Source organism: Aquila chrysaetos, chromosome 3, assembly GCF_900496995.4.
Source record: "Aquila chrysaetos chrysaetos chromosome 3, bAquChr1.4, whole genome shotgun sequence".
NCBI lineage: Eukaryota > Metazoa > Chordata > Aves > Accipitriformes > Accipitridae > Aquila > Aquila chrysaetos.
In genome coordinates this window covers 18,420,879-18,440,632 of record NC_044006.1, presented here as the reverse complement: position 1 = coordinate 18,440,632, position 19,754 = coordinate 18,420,879, and the positions used below count along the sequence as shown (strand labels likewise).

The 19,754-nt window shown below is 36.8% G+C and overlaps 1 protein-coding gene across 4 annotated transcripts in view; it reads right to left on the bottom strand.

Moving 5' to 3' along the window:
• Positions 1-19,754, bottom strand: part of BBS9 (Bardet-Biedl syndrome 9) — a 329,252-nt gene that overhangs the window by 284,034 nt on the left and 25,464 nt on the right. For all 4 annotated transcript variants that reach the window (XM_030007534.2, XM_030007536.2, XM_030007535.2 and 1 more), the window contains exons 6-9: positions 12,406-12,580; positions 7,748-7,832; positions 5,805-5,988; positions 4,648-4,777 (exon numbers count right to left, since the gene is read on the bottom strand). In XM_030007534.2, the coding sequence (XP_029863394.1) occupies positions 4,648-4,777; positions 5,805-5,988; positions 7,748-7,832; positions 12,406-12,580 (574 nt within the window). The remainder of the gene's footprint in view (positions 1-4,647; positions 4,778-5,804; positions 5,989-7,747; positions 7,833-12,405; positions 12,581-19,754) is intronic.

The following is a 19,754-nucleotide window of genomic DNA, read 5'->3' as shown; positions in this document are numbered from 1 at the left end:
CAAGAGGCACCACATTTGCAAAGCATCCGATTACCTATAGTCAAGCACTACAGGTGACTCTAAAGTTTTTTCCTTGGGGTATTTCTAATCAAATTCCAATGTGGCTGAAGGTGAAAATACCCTTCATTTAAACATGAAGTTTACTGACAAACTGGTGCCTAAAGTAGTAAGAGTCCCCAATATATTAAACAGAGAGGGAAGAAGTATCTTTCCCACAACACATCACCTAAACCCTGAGAGAAGGCTGGTTTACTGCTAGAACTGTGCCTGCTGATAAATTCTACATTAAATCAACATTTTTTTGCCATATAGATAACACCAGACTTCATTTCTAGCCAATAGCTGAAAGCACAAAGAACCATAATTAGGGACATCACAAAATACTGACTGGAAAAAAGAGGTATTTGGGGAAGTTTGCAGTCTATTTCAGTTTAAAAGAAAAAAGTCAGGCTACCTTTCAGCATTCACAGGCTTATCAGATATAACTTGAAGACTGTGTACAAACAACACCAAGTAGTAAAATTAAGACTAGTGAACTTTAAAAATGTTCAGAGAAACAAAGTCCCTGATTTAAAGGCTTTATGCTTTCCTATCGCAAAAACAGGTTTTTAACTTGGAAGCGATCAAAGCAGAAATCCCTTTCCTGAGACTACATCCAAGCTATAATGCTCTTATCTATGTGGTTTTAACCCAACCCACAGTGGCATTTCAGATGTTTCTGATGGAAACATCCCTTAGGCTAGCAACACGTGCTATTGTGCCTGAATGCACCTTAACATAACTTTCTAGTTTCAGGCCAGCCAGGTCAGAGTAATACTTAGAGCAATCAATCAGCTATTAAAACATGGTACTCTTAGGAACAGCTTTGCCAAGTGAGTTAGTGTCAAATAAATAGAAAAGTAGTTGTCTAAGTATTTTACTCTACTCCAACGACCTTTTATGGTAAAGCATATGGAGATAGGATAATTCAGGCACAGAAAAACAAATACAACTTGTGATAGGCCCTTAAAAAGTGACTTTCTGCTACTTTCTGAACAAGTTATTTCAGATGATTTAGACAAACATAACCCATCTTTTTGGTGGGGGAGCATTAAGTCACTTGCCTTTACAGGCTTAAATTCCTGCCAACAGGAAAAAAACTACTTTCATATGAGGTGCTTTAGCTAACAGGAACTCTACATAGGAGCCACATTCCTATGGGCTTGTTCCCCACACAATTACCTGAATTATGAGGGGGGCAGACAGAGAGAGAGAAAAATCTAACACATCTCAAGAAGCATCAAAAAGTGACAAATTCATAGAATTGAGAATTATAAACATAAGAGATAATGCTCATGAAATTTCCTTTGCAAAGGAGATGTGGAGGTACAAGGAAGGTCTTGGAAAAGAGGTCTCTGATGAAACAGAAAAATGGAAACTAAAGGGCAAGAAAAAAAGGAATGGACTTTGAAGTCAATGCTAAGAAGATATTTATATAATAATGATGGATACCAAGCAAACACTGCTGCTCACAATTACCATTTTGACACTGAAAATTTGAGGAGAGTAGGAATTCTTGCAATTCCTTTGTGTAACTTCCCAGATTTCAGCTGTTCTAACTGCTGCATATGGACAGTTTCTCTTCAAACCACTCTAGAAGAGGGGTTTTTCTTGGTTTTTTCAGGTTTGTTTGGGGGTTTTTAATCAACTCAGGCAGAACACCTATTTCCTTCAAGAGTTTCAGCGAGAATGCTTTTGCACAGCTGTAACTTCAAGGATGACAACACAGGGCATGCAAAAATATAACTGTACAAGCAGGCTTATCAATGGGAAGATGAATTTGTGCTGAGACAAAGTCTGAAGCAGTTTAAATTAATCCAAACTGTCAGTGTAAGGAGTCCCCTGGACATTAAAACAATGTCATAAACAGTTAGTAACTATGATACATTAACAGAACCAGAAAACAAACTTCCAACAAAATAAGGGACAAACTTCTATAACAATGATTAGAACTGAACTTCCAGTTCAGTGATCATAGTTATAGAGATCTTCAGGTAAAACCCAGAATGAGATAAACTCTCAAATTTTTGCCTGTAGTTCAATTTTCTGATCACAAGCTTTTATAGGAAATTTTCAACTTCCTGACAGAGAGCATTCAGGTTTTAAGAGAAGGCAAAAAAGTGTAGTTAAACGGCTTAAAAATACATTACTTTTAGAGCGCAGAGACACCTCACAAAAAATGTTGTAAGTAACCACTTACCTTTGATTCATTTTTCCTTGCATGTTTCTAAAAATGTGATGGAAATCATGCAGTTTAGGCATGTTGTAGTGTGTTATTATCATTATTTACCTTACTGGTATTGCAAAAGGAAAATACTGCATTTCACATTATTGTAAGAGGAAAAATCAATTCATAAAGAATAAGGAGGGGCACACACTAGAAACACAAGTTACTTGGCTGGAATTCTCCAAAGCACTTGAACAGTTGATCTTAGAAGTAGACTATCAAGATTATAGGATAAAGTATATGACTGCCTTTATGAAGCAATCACTAGCCCTGCCCCAAGGCATTTATATAAAATAGCTTCTAATAATGCTTTTCTTATCCAGCAAGCCAGAGCTATTACATTAGAAGTAATAGACATTATGCCAACAAAAAAATACAGATTAATATATATGATCTGTCGAGACAACTGCTTTCAGAACACTCCATTTACTTTGTAAGTATTATTGCAATAAAAGTGGAAAGAATGTGAAAGTAATTAATTGACATACGTCATATTTAAGACACTTCAATCTCTCAGCAGTGTAGGATTAACAACTCTATGCTTATTAAAGTACTTAATATTATTTATGTTACAGTAGTGCCCAGAGGCCCCAGTTGAGACTGAGACCTCTCTTGAGTGGAGTATTAGAAAATTATCACATTGGCTCACAAAGAATTCCCTTTCAAATTTTTTTTTTTTTTTTTTAGAAAAAACGTATGTTTTGTTTCAGCCAAATTACTACCTCTATAATCTTTACCACAGTTTTTGCTGTTTAGCCCATCTTTATTTTTAATGTTAGAAAGAAGTACAAGCATACCACATATTTTTAAAGAGAAAGACAGAAGCATAGTTCTGAAACACATATGCCCTAGACTTCTCCCTGCCTTTCAGGCCATTGGGTATAGACACAAAGACGTTTCTTCATTTACCAGTACTTGTATAAAGTTTATAAAGAAGTTTGTATAACTAGATTGCTGTCTCTCCACCCTCTACAGAACAAAACCCCAAACCAAACCCTAGCATTAGTTGGTCTGCGGGAATTCCAAATCTAACTAGCAAAATTATCTGGGACAAATCAGTAGGCTCTCAAAATTCTCACTAAGATCAAACTACTGAGTGTTACAGTTCACATAGAACAGCCAGAATCTGCATACACTTCTTAGAGGCATTATTGAAATAGATGGTTCAATAATACGAGTTTCCAAACAAATAATGGTACATACAAATGTCAGTACAATCCGCTGTTGTAAAAATCAATACCTTCTTCAAATTTTTTCTGACACAAATATTTTTCCGAACTTCAAAAGATGTACTGTCATATCCTGCATAATTAACTTTTGGTTTATACTAACTGGCCCACTGACACTATTCATTATATTTTACTTGTAAGACCTGTTGGATGAAAGCCAGCACAACTCTCTCCAGAGAGTCTAAAAAAAATTTAAATTCTAAATTATTAAAAAATCATTAAGTAACCACTAGTACCAAACACAACATGAACATCCCTCAGATTACTCTGCAGAAGTCAGTAAAGCTAGTTAGTCAGATGTTGCATTTTCATTTGTTACAAGATAAAATGTGCAACTTATGATCAAGTATTCAACAATCCAGTGTATCTTGGCACAGCAGCCACAAACCTGCTGGGGATCAGAAATTATCTACCTGACAAGGCCACTCCTACTGGATCCCATATGGTCACAGGCACTGGGCAACCAGCACTCACCACAGCTCTGGTGGCACACAGTACAGGCATAAGATGGATTGTAAAAACACTAGCTGAACTTTTCTGTAGTTTGCTTATTTCAGTGACAGACTCAGCACAAGTTATCAGTATGTTGTAATTTCTCTACACTTGATCTCCCTGCCCAGTCAGTTTTTCCCTGACCGGTCTGTGTATTTTAAAGAAAGTTTTGGTCTGTTGCAGTACAATCCTCAGCAATTTAAACAGTTCCTTAATTTCCACAGTTTAACATTGGAGTGTAATAATCTGTTCCAACAAATCATCTCTGGAATTCATATGCTCTTAAATGCTTAATGAAGAACAGATTTCCAGTGAGATTCCCTATTTTCCTGTCTCAGGGAAGGATCTTACCAGATTGCAAAGCTTCACTTTTCATTCTTTTAAAGAAGAAACTACTCCACTGGAAGTATGAGACCGCAGGTTCTACCTTCACTCAAGAAAAACCGAAAATCTAAAGCACAGTATAGCAATTCTAGTATTCTTCTAGAATTAACAGTATGCTCATTAATGAAATTAATATTTTACAAAACAATGAAAAAACGCTGAATTTTCCTTTTATAAGTCACTTTGTTACATACCTCAAGTGTTTAATAGGATCTAGAAGCAAATTTCACAATGGGAAATTAATCTGAAAAAAGTAAACTTTAACAAGTTACTTACTGTAAATTTGCTACTTTCACTGATACAGGAATGTGGGGAACTTGAGTGGCCCATTTCAGTGTAACATCTTGATAAACATTCAACATTTTACCATGGTTTCCAATTAGAGTGTTTATTGTTCCTTCTTTCACTGTTAAGGATATAAAAACAGTTTTAGGATGAAAGACTTTCAAAAGCCAGTACTTTTCTTGGAGGCTTGTATCATTACACTATTTTTTCCTTTTCCTTTTAAGCCATTACTTGTTATAAATGAATTTAATATAATTACAGTGTCAAAAGTTATGAAAGTTACATTGACAATAACCAAGGACATATGTGATTAATTATGGATACCAATTTCAGTTGCATACAACACAACGCATGCCACAACTTTCCAAGGTTCTAGCCAGCCATGTTTGGTAATTTAAAACATGACGAGCAAAGACTCATAATTGCCATGTTGGCATGCCAGGATAGATATGACAAAATACACATTGGTTAAATATCAGCTACTTATACTCTTCATTAATTCATTGACTTGTGAATACTGATTAAACATGTATGCATTTATAGGGTTTATTTACAAAATAATTTAAATCAGAAAGTATAAAATGTGAAGATTGTTAAAATCATATTCATAAAGTCTAAAATGATATTTTAAGTCTAAAATAAAAAATGGTGTAAAAATTTATCAGATAGTTTTGAAACATTAATATAGAATAGGTATTAAGAATCTGTAGTTCTATAGTGACATCTAACCCAGTTGCTTCCACACAACATAATAATTTAGTTTCATCTCCTAACAGTAAACTTTATTTTATTTTTTTTTAACTATCAGTAAATGACAGAAGGTCCTCAAACACTAGTTTACTCTTCCAAAATCTCTCACTCTTTCATGTTTGTTGCTTTGGTAGCCTGGGCAAACTTACTCAAACACTAGACAAGTACCTCAATTTGGTGATGAGAAAATACTTATTTAGATTCTAAAAATTATGAGACTTCACACTAAGTAACATTTGAAAATAAACCTGCTTCATCCAAAAAGAGCATTCCGATTCCACAGATTTTCTACAAATCAACAGCTTATTCAGAAAAATATATTTATTCAGTGAAAAAAAAAAAATCTTAGCTGTAAAAGTAACCAAGCTAAAGTAAAGATGAATTTTCCTTTTACAAACCTGAACAATAAGGAATGAAGCAACTCGGACTGTAATCAAGCTTTTTCATGAATCGAATCTGCCCATTATCCTTAAGGCAAAAGAAGTTTCTCTCACCAAGCACAAAAACAGAAGAAACTGCCTGATTAAAGGAGACAACGCATATATCCAGTGCTTGCTCTCCGATGTTTAAAATCCAATCCACCTTCAAAAGAAAAAACATACTCCAGAGATCAGTTGACAGCTGCGTATTAAAGACAAAACTTGGAGAAGGCTCAGAACTCATCAAGTTACATGAATATCATCAACATAGATAGAAAAGCAAAATCAAGGTCTTTTTTTGAAAGAGAGTTATCCTCTTATTTTAAAGGCAGTTGGTAACTTTCCTTATTGCGAGTGAAGCAGCAAAAACATCCACTTTTTAAAAATAATCATGACTGATGGCTATGCAGTTCATTTAAGTATATTTAAATTTTAAAATACACATCCCATTCAAAATGAAAATGCTTTATACTTCAACTATTAAATCCAAGAACAGAGTATTAGAATCTTTTAAGTCTGCCTCTGTACATGTCCCCAGATTAAGGGCAAGGTTAGAGAGCGAAAGGTGGTAACTTATTCTACCAATACATGTAAAAGGAAAAATAGACAAAGTTTGAGGTTTGTAAGCCAATATTCATGCTTGCATTCACTAATGTACATCCTTCAATTTGAAGAACGTTTGTGTATACCATAGCTTGTTTACTTTTCCAACTACATAAACTGATATAATAAGCAACCACTTAACAAATCCTGCCTTGCCTATATCGTTACTTCTTTAAACAACACTACTGCTTATTGATACATTTCATTGGTTTGTTACTTCAGCTCCTCTGAGAAATTTCAACTCATTCACACATGCAAAAATTGCTTTTTACTGCTGCCAAGGTGGTTAAACAGAAATTCAGAATTTATGGAGTAAAAAAAAAAAATCAAAGTTTAACTATCAGCACTTCCTATATGAACAGTATCAATCATTTTGCTTAAAGAACATAGAATGCGTTCTTTACTGGCATATCTGATATATGAAGCTGGAAGTGCCATCTTAAAAGTCAAAGCGAAAAAAAGCCAGGTTTATTACATTTGTCTCCATGTATGCTTCTAATTTTAGATTAAAAAAATGTATTTAATTTGCAGCATATCTGATAAAGCTTCCAAATTTCTTATTTAAAAACTATGTCTTCTCCTAATTCAAGATGTAGGATTCTGACTGACTTACAGTTTGAAAAAATTCTACAATTAGCCACTGGAAGGAAGATGCTTTCCCAATATTTTACTGTCATACCTGAAATATGCTGAATCTAGCTAGCATTTTACACAGTATATTTAGCAGACAAGCAATTCTACTGCAGGACCACAGAGAATGAAATTCTCTTCCTCTTAATAGGAGGCAGCTCAAATATTAAACTTAGTCACAGGGACCTCCTGAAGACCATTGAATCCACAGGTTTTTGACAAAAAGAGTCCAGGATACTGACTATGGAAACATTTTTCACTGCTGAGTTTTCTCTAAGTACAAAGAATTCCCCAAGTAGAATGAGGTTAATTTTGTAAGTCCAATACAAAATCACAAATAGACTTAAATTAGAAACATGAGCAATATTTCATGTTTACCTATTTATCTATTTTACTACAGTTTAGGTTCTGCATTACAAAGACTGCCTTAAAAACAGTTATCTCCAGTACAGAGTTCTATCTTTTTTTTTTTCCTCCTTAGAACAACAGTGAGTTTTAAGGCCCAACCTTAAACAACTGAGGCCCAAAAAAATCTTAATAGAAATCTACTGGAGTCTTTCCATTGCCTTTAATGGCCATTGGATCAGGTCCTTTGTCAGCAGACAATGTTTCCATTCATTACTTAGCGTTGGTCTTTTTAACATGTATGCAGTGTCCCATACAGGTTATGTAAAATAAACTGATTTTACCGCAAGTCTTTTTCCAGAACTAAGTTTTTGCTGTTCTGGTTCTTGTCTTTCATCAGCATCTGTCGCAAATGCCAGCACTTGGTATCTGTTATAGGAAGTTTAAAAAAGTGGAAAAAAAAAAATATCTTTGTAGTTAATATCCTTACATTAAATAAAAAATAAAATATAATTATCATATTATGAGTATACATACACAGTAAAAGCACAGTCTAAAAGGATTGTTAGAAAGCCTACTGCAACACATCTATTATCAGGAAAGGTGTTAAGGTAAATATCACTGTAGGATAACAGCTAAATGTAAAGGCAAAAATGAAAACAAACATTTCTATTCAGAATTTATCTGGTGTTAAAATAAATTCAACAGCTAAATATATTACAGGAAAGAAATCTAGACCACAAAGACAGAAGCAAGAAACCAACATATTATCAAATTGTGAAAATTGGATTCTAATAAAAATTAAACTTTTTTTCTCTTACTAAGCTTTAAAAAAAAACCTCCTGAGCTACCCTGAAATACAATCTGCTATATTTAATAGTCACACTCTGAAGCACATCCATTAAGTAAACTAAGTGGTTCCAATCCAAGACAGTAAACTGGCATCAGTAGGTGGCACATCTTGCAATAGATAGGAGGTTTGTGGGTTTGTGGGTTTTTTATTATTTTGTAACTGCCAACCAATCATACTAAGAAAAATTGGCAATGAAGACATTAGAACAAAGACGTCAACTACCTTAAAAACTCCACACCATCTATCCATCCTCATTTACACCTATGCAATCCTCAATGTTCAAACTGTGTCCTCACTGACCCTTCTGTAACTATTTCTTTCCTGAATTTGTGCTGGTGTCCTAACTTACTGAACAACCCTGTTTCCCATGTATGCACATTACGTAATCTGTAAAATACTGACATTTCCTACAAAAGTGAAAAAAACAAGAACAACAACAAAAAACCAAAAAAAACTTATCCAAAAAGACAGCATTCAATTCTGGAAGTCATAGAGCACGATCAGCTTCTAAGCTCAAACCAACACAGTTCTGAATGTTCCAATTTAACAAATAAAAGTATGTATTTTTGTATATTATCAAAGTTATAGATTTAAAATGAAGACACCAGCAACCCTCACATTTCAGATGCATGTATTGTGGTGCTCGCTACTGAAGGTTCTTAGTTTCTAAAATTATGTTACTTGCAGAAGTAAACTATGTACTTGGAGTAAGAAATTTAATTGCTTAAGGTGAATGCTATGACCTAGTTAAAAATACTAAATAAGCTGCTTTTAGTACAATTATCATGTCTTTAGGTGTCCTCTATATGAACAAATTCACTTCCCTTTTTCAGTTTAACACATTTTATAAGAGAAGTTGCAGATTCTGACCTAATAAAATTTTCTCTTTTCACCGTATTTTATTGATAGTCTTGGCTAGCACATTGTCATTTTATTAACTAATCAGGGACTAATATACAGTTTTCAAACCAAACTCCCATTGAACAGCAATATGGATTGACCATAAATACTGCATACAAGTCTTTCATCACAAAAAACTCAAGCCACAGATGACCAACACAAACTTTCAATTCAGCCATCACATGAAGTATTCAATCATTTAAATAGGACACATTTTGCTTTTAGACCTTGAAAGAATTCAGAATCAACACAGGAAATACTGCTTTTAAATGAAGGCATTGGTCTGTATGAGCTATAGGAAGATGGGTAATTTGAAATTTGGGAACTTTTTCTGCTAAAAACACTAGATAGAACTGCTGTATTTTTCATTTACTATAATATGAGAAAAAAAATGTTTAATACCATAAAAATAACCTCTTCTCTTCTTACCATGTCTATTTTCTTTACTTTAGAAGGATTACTTAACTATTCTAATGTCCTAATAGTTTAGACACACACTAGAGATTAGTGCCACAGTGTCTTAACACTTGGCACTAAAGACCAATAACCAAGTGAAGAGTTCCTTTAAAACTACACCTTCCTACAATAAAGACAGAACACTTGTGAATCAGTGACAGACTTAGGAAGGATTTTAGCCACATTTGTTGTAAAAGTCAAGAATCTAAACATAAAGAAAATGCATGAGATAATAATTTTAAAGAAAAAATATTTATTTATTACCAATAATAATAAATTCTATTCTAATTTTTTTCTTCGGAAAACTATGAATTTTCTATTAAATTACTTTTACTTGCAACATATACATCTTCTCCTGTGTTAAGAAAACAATACACGATGTCTATAATCTGCTCATGCAATATCCAGAATCTAAAAACCATCTGATCAAGCTTAAGCAGCATAATAAAAAAAGAGTACTGCTTGAGAAATTCAGGTGATAGAGCAGGGTAGTGTGACAAAGCATTGTGTTAGATTAACATTCCCCAGATTAGATTCCCAAGGCATAACCTATAAAAAGTGGCATTCTTATTTTCTTTAATACGATTACATCTGAAAAAATCCTTAAAGGTACTTGTCAGCCCATTCCTCCAGCTTGATGAGATTCCTCTGAATGGTAGCCCTACCCTCTTTATATTAGCCTCTTCCTACAATTTGGCATCGTCCTTGAATTTCAGGACATGCATTCTGTCCTATTGTCCAGGATGAAGATGTTACAGAAATACTGGCTCCAGTATCAGCTCCTAAGGAACATCACTTATCTTTGGCTGCTAGTTAGAACTGCAGACAACTACTACTCTGTAAGCCTGACAGCTCTGCCACTTTTTCATCCATTTTTTAGTTCTTTTTTATCATGGGTAGTAGCTCTACCCCAAACAGCACACCACCCCAATTTACTGCTAGGCACAGAGATGCAAAAAGCATAAGAGCAGACCTTGTCAATTTTAATGGAGAAAGGATGAGGCAAAGCAAGCATTAAGTTCCTTGGTCTTTTCACACCTTTCTTAATGTTGCCCAATCTGTTCAGTACTGGGTCAATTTCCTGGATCTACCTTTTTGCATCTGAGGTATCTGTGGAAGTCCTTGTTCTTCAGACCCTCTGCCAGTAGAAGTTTTAACCAAGCTTGTATCTTCTCAATCCCATCCCCTGCATGCCCACATGATTATTTTATATTCCTCTTTAGTAGTCCATATTAACTTCCACCTCATACATTTCTTTTTTCCATTTGAACTCAGTCAGGAGCTACCTGTCCAGTCAAGCTGCCTTCTGCTACTTCTTATTTTCTTGAACATCGAAATGGATTGTTCTTGGTCTTTGAAACGGTTACCCATGAAGATTCAGCAGCTCTCCTGAGCCCTTTTGCCCCTCAGGGCAGTCTCTCACAGGATCCTGCCTACCAGTTTCTTGAACAAGCCCAAGTATGTTCTCTTGAAATCTACAGTCTTTAGTCCACTGCTTATCTTCCTCACTTCTCTCAGGATCTTAATCTCTATCATCTCATGGTTACTGCAGCCAATGTCTGCAACACTCAACGGCAGATGCTGACTATTACTTCTCCAAACATTTCTTTCTTCTTTCTGAGTTGTGGACTCAGCAAAGCATCTTCCCTAGCCAGGCTGTCTAGCATCTGCATCAAAAAAAGTTTTCCCGAATGCACCTCAGAAACCTTCCACATTGCTGAAGTCCATTGTGTTGCCCACCCAGCAGACGTTAGTCCTCCATGAGAACAAGGGCCTGCAATTAGGAAACTTCTTGTATAAAAAAGGCTTCACAGCAGACATCCACCACAACTTCCCCTTCCTCAAGCATTCATCTGATTCTAAACAGATGGATGCTTGATAAACTCTCAACATGGTGGTTCTGTAAGAGAGCACCATGTATTCAAGCTGCTCCCTCCATGGTGAACACAAATCCTCCCACATCTGTCTTTTCTTCCTGAAGAGCCTGGAGTCACTTACACCACCTTAGTCATGCAAGCTACCCTGTCACATCTCTAACTGCACACACAACTCCTTTTTGTTTCCAAGGCTGTAAGTGTTTGTAAATATGCACTTAATATGGGCGCCTGCTCATCCCACTTCCTCTAAGGTATTATGAAAGCATCCCCCTTGGTGCACTTGACTCTTATACCCTATACCATCACTCACATGCTAGATTTAGCACCTATCTGTCAGTCTAGCAGTCAAGGACGTTTATAAGCCTCCTCTGCAGCTTTGTCAGGTGGATTCCATCTCTCCCCACCAGCCCTCATTCCTTTGAGAGGATCCTATGATCACAAAAGCCAAAGCCCTGTCTCAAATCTTTTCTGAAAACTGAACAGATTCATCAGACTAACACCTACTTGCATCAAAATAAAAATCCCATTGAAATAACTGGAAGGAACATCTTGCTCAAGCAGTATAGTGCAGACAACACTGAAAGCACAGATTAGACTGAACCAGGGAAAAACCTGGCACTTGCAGGACAACCTGATGTGCCTTGATAAGCTAGTAAACTTAACACATTTATACAAATAAAATAGGACCATAAAGTCCTCAGGACACACAGTATGCTTTCTTCTATGACTGTACAGAGATGGTAATCACTCAACAATATACAACATTTTATTTTTCTTCTTTCCTGCAACTACCTATCACCTGCTTTGGGATACAATATTAGTAAAGGCAACAAAAATTAGACATGATCACTTAATTTGTTTACATACTAAATGATAGCACCAAAATACACTATAATTACTGAACATGAACACATACTTGTAACTCTCAACTTGTCGACAAGAAGACACTGTAATGAAAGAATCTGTCCGAGAGTTGTAAGTCAGGGGACCAGGCAGAAGAAAACCAGGTAAAAAACGGCCAAAAGCATAGCTTTCCTGTTCAAACAACATAAGCATCCCATCCATGGACTGTATGCATATCAAATCTCGACCTAAGGTAAGCAAAAGAAATACAAATGAAACAAAGCAATGTTATTTATATAGTTTTAATCCTAAAATTGTTAGTAAATAAAAATTTTACTCGTAAGTAATCCTAACAAAAATAAGATTCATTTTAATTTACATGAGTGTTTACTATGAGGAAGAACACCAAATATTCCAACCTCAATAAAAGCTTACTTACTAAAATAAACAAACTAGATTTTGGGGGGAATAGCATTCAGAATATATTAAGAGCAAAAAAAGAGTTAGATATTTTATTTCAAACCAAAATTCCTAAAGATATAACTATTACAATTTCAGTTTATAGAAATGTTTCAATACTCCCAAAATGCCAAAGTGTTCTGGTTCTTAAATGTCTCTATACCTTACAAGCAGTCATAACAACTGCGGTTTAAAAATAACCTATTCTACTCTTCCAAGTCTACTTAAACAACATAACAGAAAGTCCTACAAATACGTACTACTGTGAAAATAATACAATGGTAATGTTTTCCACACTATGCATTCACATTTTCTGTCTTCAAGAAAAGAAAAAAACAAAACAGGCCCACTGTGTTACCAACAAGACTGGGGGGAAAAAAAAACTCAGCTTGGAGTAAATTACTTCAAGCCTTGTCCATTATTCAGCAGCCTCAAGACGTGACTTAAGACATGACTTGTCATGCCTCAAATACACCAATCTAAATTCAATGTCTCATTTGGAAGACTTCCAAGATCAGAGGCTGATTATGCAGTTTGCATTTCATATGCAGGGATAACAATTCAATCAAACAATACTTTGCATACATTCAAAGACAGCTATACCAGCAAGACCAACACCTTCTGAAGCTGATAGAAGTAACTCTCCTGAATTCAGAGATAAGCCCCCATCTTGCAAACACAACATGAAATACTTGTAATTCAGAATGTCTATTCACCTCCATTAAAATACTCCATTGTGTCTCAGGAATTACTCTATATGCATGGAAGACCCAAACAGATTGTCTGTTCACTAAGCTCCATCCTCAATCCTTTAAGAACTGTTTTCTAACATAGGAAGGTGAAGCAAAACACGAATAGACCCAAACTTCATTCTTACACTTAGATAAAGGTAACAAAGGTCAAAGAGATATTCAGTATGTGAAAAAGAAACAAATGTAAAGTACAGTGCAAAACATTGTTCATCTTCACTATGATTCTTCACAGAAACTTCAACTACTTAAAAATAAATAGTAGTGTAAAAGGTCAGCAGTACATCATGCTACTTGTCCTTGTGATTAAAACATACAATAAAAATTTAGCTTAGGGTGAGAACAGAAAAAAACCAAAAGGAAGGCAAAGCAGCTGGGTCCTTTCCACTTGCCCTCCCTCATCCGTTTTTCAGATTTTCCCATTTTCTAAAAATCAAGTTCTCCCACCCTTCTTTCCAGATTCTGCATATAATTCACTACATGTTCTATAAACCCTGTTGCAAATATCAACCATTTGACAGGAAGGACATCTGGAAGTGTAATTCATGTTGTTCATTTGGTAGAGGCAAAGTTGAATTTTCAGTCTCTTCTGGAAAAGTTAAAATACTTCGATCCTTCACACCAATGATTATATAGACAGAACAGCAAAACAATTTCAACAGTGTAATTTCAGGAACACTGATGGCATTTCAAGCACGTAATCACAACACCTGTTTCTTCCCTTACGTTCTACATAGACCTTTTCTGAAAACCTTAAAGGTCATTCTTATTTCATGGAGTTTTGTTGGGTTTGTCTATTTGAAAACTCCTAAAGTGCATACATTTTGAGGGATAACATTAACTGACAATATCAAACACTGAAATTTTGCTTTAGCAAGGTAGTAATAGCATTTCCAATTGACAAATTAATAAATTAAAACATGGAAAAAAATTTATTCAACATTATAAAAATCCCTTATTCCCTATTAAACATTAGATTAGTACTCCATTAATCAAGAAACCTTGATGGCTTCAAAAATAAACCTAGGTGAGAAACAATGAAAACTCATCTTCCTAAGCTGAAAAATATCAGAATCTGTACTAATAAACTAACACGTTACACAAAAGCAATTCAACGTGGAAATCATTAAAATACTGTTCAAAAGTAGTCAGACTGAGTCAAACCAATATATCTTTGCTTTTTTTCTACTACTGCAAGTGAGAAGATTTAAATATATCATCTTTATAGCAGCTCATTAAACCAGTGACCACTTGTAACTAGCTAGCAACTTCAATTTGATGATTTAAGTCTCAAAAGTTTAATCTATAACATTCTGAAGTTTGTACCACTACACTGGAAACTTGAAACATTTAAAATGTTTCCTCTTCTATGTGCAGATTAGTGTCATACATCCTTCTAGGAAATGTAAACTCTTTACCTCTGTTAACAGCAAAAGTCAATGAAGAAATGTTTCCTGTGACTAAATGCAATCATTTTTGAGAGAATTACGGGTTTGACATAGACCTCCAAAAGCATTTTCGAAACAGACCAATTGTTTTAGAGCTATGATTTTCCCAGGATTTTCTACACAGCCTTTTTAAATTATAAAGCAGGGTCTAGGGCTTCTGTTCAATCTTAGAATTTATTGTTTATAAAATCAGAAACATATTCTACAGTATACAAACACATTAGATAGGCATATATACACACACACCCCTCTTCAATGTTCATAACTAGTACATTTCCTCTGAAATTATTTGTATAAAGCAGCTTTATTAAATCTTTAAGAATCATTTACCCTCTTAAATTTTTGTGCTGGTTTTGGCTGGGATAGAGTTAATTTTCTTCATAGTAGCTGGTATGGGGCTATGTTTTGGATTTGTGCTGAAAACAGTGTTGGTAACACAGCGATGTGCTAGTTACTGCCTAAGCAGTGCTTACACAGAGTCAAGGCCTCTTCTGCTTCTCACCCCACCCCACCAGCAAGGAGGCTGGAGGTGCACAAGAAGTTGGGAGGGGACACAGCTGGGACAACTGACCCCAACTGACCAAAGGGATATCCCAGACCATGTTATGTCATGCTGAGCATATAAAGCTGGGGGAAGAAGAAGGAAGCAGGGGACATTTGGAGTGATGGCATTTGTCTTCCCAAGTCACCGTTACGCGTGATGGAGCCCTGCTTTCCTGGAGATGGCTGAACACCCGCCTGCCCTTGGGAAGTGGTGAATGAATTCCTTGTTTTGCTTTGCTTGTACACATGGTTTTTGCTTTACCTGTTAAACTGTTTTTACCTCAAACCATGAGTTTTCTCACTTTTACTCCTCTGATTCTCTCCCCCATCTCACTGGTGGGGAGTAAGCGAGCAGCTGTGTGGTGCTTAGCTGCCGGCTGGGGTTAAACCACAACAATATCCTCCATAGGACACATTCCAGAATTGTTTGATTTATTCATAACTTGTAGCTGACATTCTGCATCTGAAATATGTGGTATTAAAGAGCTTACAGTGACTGCTGATCATAGTTAGAATGAACATTTGGTTTGCTGCTTATACTGAGTCTCTGAAGTACTAGCCAAGAAAACTGCAATGACTTTACTAACATACGATTCAGAAATTAGTGAGTGATCTATAAATAAGTACCTTATATGTTTCAATTAAAAAATAAAGCAAGATGCATTGTGAATTTTAAAGTTATTTAATATTAAGGTTCCTACAATTCTGAATGTCCTGCTTTTCATCACTAACAGTGGACCCTATCAACTATTAGTAGTGTAAATAAAAAAAGAAAAAGAATGTATTTAGAAAAGAATTGTAGCAACTATACAATTTCAAAGAGTATCACTTGTAGCACACTAAGGCTGTGAATATACAAATGAGCAAAACCAATCTAACGCTTTGCTACTGCTGGCAGAAGCAGTCTTGCTCACCTGCTTCTCTCTGGGGGGCCTCCAGCTCCCCTTATTCAGGTCACATAGTTCCTCCCCACTGCCAAGCCAGATCTGGTACCTATCTGATGGCTGTTAAGCTGATAGTAGGACACCATCCTGAATTTGTGATTTTTTTAAAAACAGTTTCAAATGAGTGAATTATCACCCCACATAAATAACTCCATACAAGCTTAGCAGCTGCCAGGGGTGACCTGGAAAGTATCAAGTGTGACATGGCTCTGGGGGTGATGGTTAAGGGCATGAGGGCCCAGGTGGTTTTCCTCCTTGATCCTGCTGAGGAAGGGGAAGGGCATGAGGAAGACTGGGTGTATCCTGTGGGCCAACAATTGACCACACAGCAGGTATCCACAGCAGAGCTTTGTTTTATGACCATGTGACCCTCTGAGGATTGACAGCTGTTTGGAAGAGAGAGAATCTTCTGGAATCTTCTGACTAAATTCAGCAAAAGTATCTTTGCCAAGACGCTTGCCAACTCAGTAAGAGCAACTTTAAACTAGGAATGACAGGGGAGGGAGAGATTTTACAACAATCAATCAAGGGAGTGGTAGATGGGGCAAGCAAGCAAAAGGCCCCAGGATAATGTGAACTAAAGGGAAATAGCTAACAAAATAGGGCTGAAGTGGAATCACCTCAAGCCCTAGAATCCAAGTAAGGAAGTGCCCACGGAACAGCAGCCTTTTAGAGAAAGCCCTCATGGCCTTTTTGAGTGCCTCTCTGAAATGCCTCTACAATAACGCACATAGTATGGGGAAAAACAGGAGGAATTGGAAGTCTGTGTGCAGTTACAGGGCTACAACCTCACTGGGATCACAGAGACATAGTGGGCTAACTCACATGACAGGAGTACTAAAACGGATGCATCCAGACCCTTTAGGAGGGCAGGCCAGGATGGGGATGGGGAGTTGCCCCTTTTTAGCAGGACAGCACCCAGAATGCATGGAGTTCTGCCTGGGGACAGATGATGAGCCAGTCATGGGTCAGGATTATTGAGCAGACCAATATGAAGGTCTGCCATAGGCCACCTGATCAGGAAGATGAAGATGAGGCACTCTTTAGACATCTGGCAGAAGCCTCACATTTGGTGGCTCTGGTCCTCATGGGGGACTTGAACCACCTTGATATCTGTAAGAAGGACAACGGCAGGGCACAAGAAATCTAGGAGGTTTCTGTAACACACTAACAAAAACTTCCCAACTCAGGTGACTGATGAGCCAAAAAGAGAGGCACTCTGCTGGACCTGATACTTACAGGCAAGGAAGGATGTGAAGGTTGGGGTACAGCCATGGCTACAGTGACTATGAGATGGTCAGGAGGATGATAAGAATAAGTTCAGGAGCATAAGAGGAATGAGCAGGGCACAAAACAGGACTGCAGCCCTAGACTTCAGAAGAGCAGACTTTAGCCTCTTCAGGGATCTGCCTATAAGTATCTAATGGGATATGGCCCTGGAGAGAAACGGGGTCCAAGAGAGCTGGTTGAATATTCAAGGATCACCTCCAAGTTCAAGAACAGTCTATTCCAACAAGCAGGGAGTCAAGCAAAGGCAGGCAGCAAGACACCTACGAGGATAAACAAGAAGCTCCTGACTACACTGCCATAAAGTGTAACAGGAGTGGAAGCAGGAGCAGGTGACCTAGAGAAATATAGAGATACTGTATAATCATTCAGGGATGGGGTTAGGAAAGCAATAGCCCAGCTGAGTTGAACCTGGCAAGGGATGTGGAGGGCAACAAAAAAAGGATTCCACAAATACACAAACATCCAAACAAAGACTAGGAAAAAATGTGGGACTACTGCTCAATGGAGTAGGGGCCATAGTGACAAAGGGCACAGAAAAGTCAAGGAGCTTGACGCTTTCTTTGCCTCCATCTTTGCTAGTAAGACTGGTCTCGAGGAATCCCAGGCCATGGGAACCAAAGGGAAAGTCCGAGCAAAGGAAGTCTTACCCTCAGTGGAAGGGGGTCTGGTTAGGGAATATTTAAACAAAGTAAACTGAAGTTCATAGGGCTTGATGTGATGCACCCACAAGTGGTGAAGGAGCTGGCTGATGTCATTGCAACACCACTCAATTATCTTTGAAAGGTCACAGCAATCAGAAGAGGTCCCTAAAGACCTTAACTTTCAATGTCTAGCTTCAGCGGAACTCCCTGGTACCTGAAACCTGAATACAAAAAGATTACAGATATCAGCTTGAAAAACTTTTTTTAAAGGCACAATAGAAGGACACATTTATACTTTGTTTCTTAAGACTTTTTATCCTTCATCTTTTCTTCCTTAGAAAGTGTCCTACTTTCAGCTGGGATAGAGTTAACTGTCTTCCTAGTAGCCGGTACAGTGCTATGTTTTGAGTTCAGTATGAGAAGAATGTTGATAACACTGATGTTTTCAGCTGTTGCTAGTAGTGTTTAGACTAATGTCAAGGATTCTTCAGCTTCTCATGTCCAGCCAGCGAGAAAGCTGGAGGGGCACAAGAAGTTGGCACAGGACACAGCCAGGGCACCTGACCCAAACTGGCCAACAGGTTATTCCATACCATGTGACGTCCCATCTAGTATAGGAACTGGGAAGTGGGGGTGGGGAATCGCGGCTCGGGGACTAGCTGGGTGCCGGTCGGCAGGTGGTGAGCAATTGCACTGCGCATCATTTGTACACTCCAATCCTTTCATTATTGCTGTTGTCATTTTATTAGTGTTATCATTATCATTATTCGTTTCTTCTTTTCTGTTCTATTAAACTGTTCTTATCTCAACCCGTGGGTTTTGCTTCTTTTTCCCGATTTTCTCCCCCATCCCACTGGGTGGGGGGGGAGTGAGTGAGCGGCTGCGTGGTGCTTAGTTACTGGCTGGGGTTAAACCACGACAGAAAGATATAGATAAAACCAGAAAAGAAACCCCCAAAATTAAAATTGTGCATAAAATAAAGTCACCAAAAAATTATAACAGTAATTATGTTTACATTTTTGCCATGTTGCTATTCCACTGTTTTGAAAATTTCTAAATATTGCTTGATATATCATAAAAGACACTTAATTGTAAAGTGAATGCCCTTACTAACACAGAAATCTAATATATTTTGTAATAGAATTAAATTTCAAATACTTCTGGTTATACTGATGGTAGTGAGAAAGCTACCTTTTAGGCAGCTTCCAACCACAACCTTCAGGGTTTAAGCTTGTCTAAAATATACAAGTTGTTAATTTCTATTCTTCTGATGACATATAAAGACAAACACTAGAGCAGATATAATTGATATGCAGTGGTAATCTAGTAGACATATTACAATTCAAGT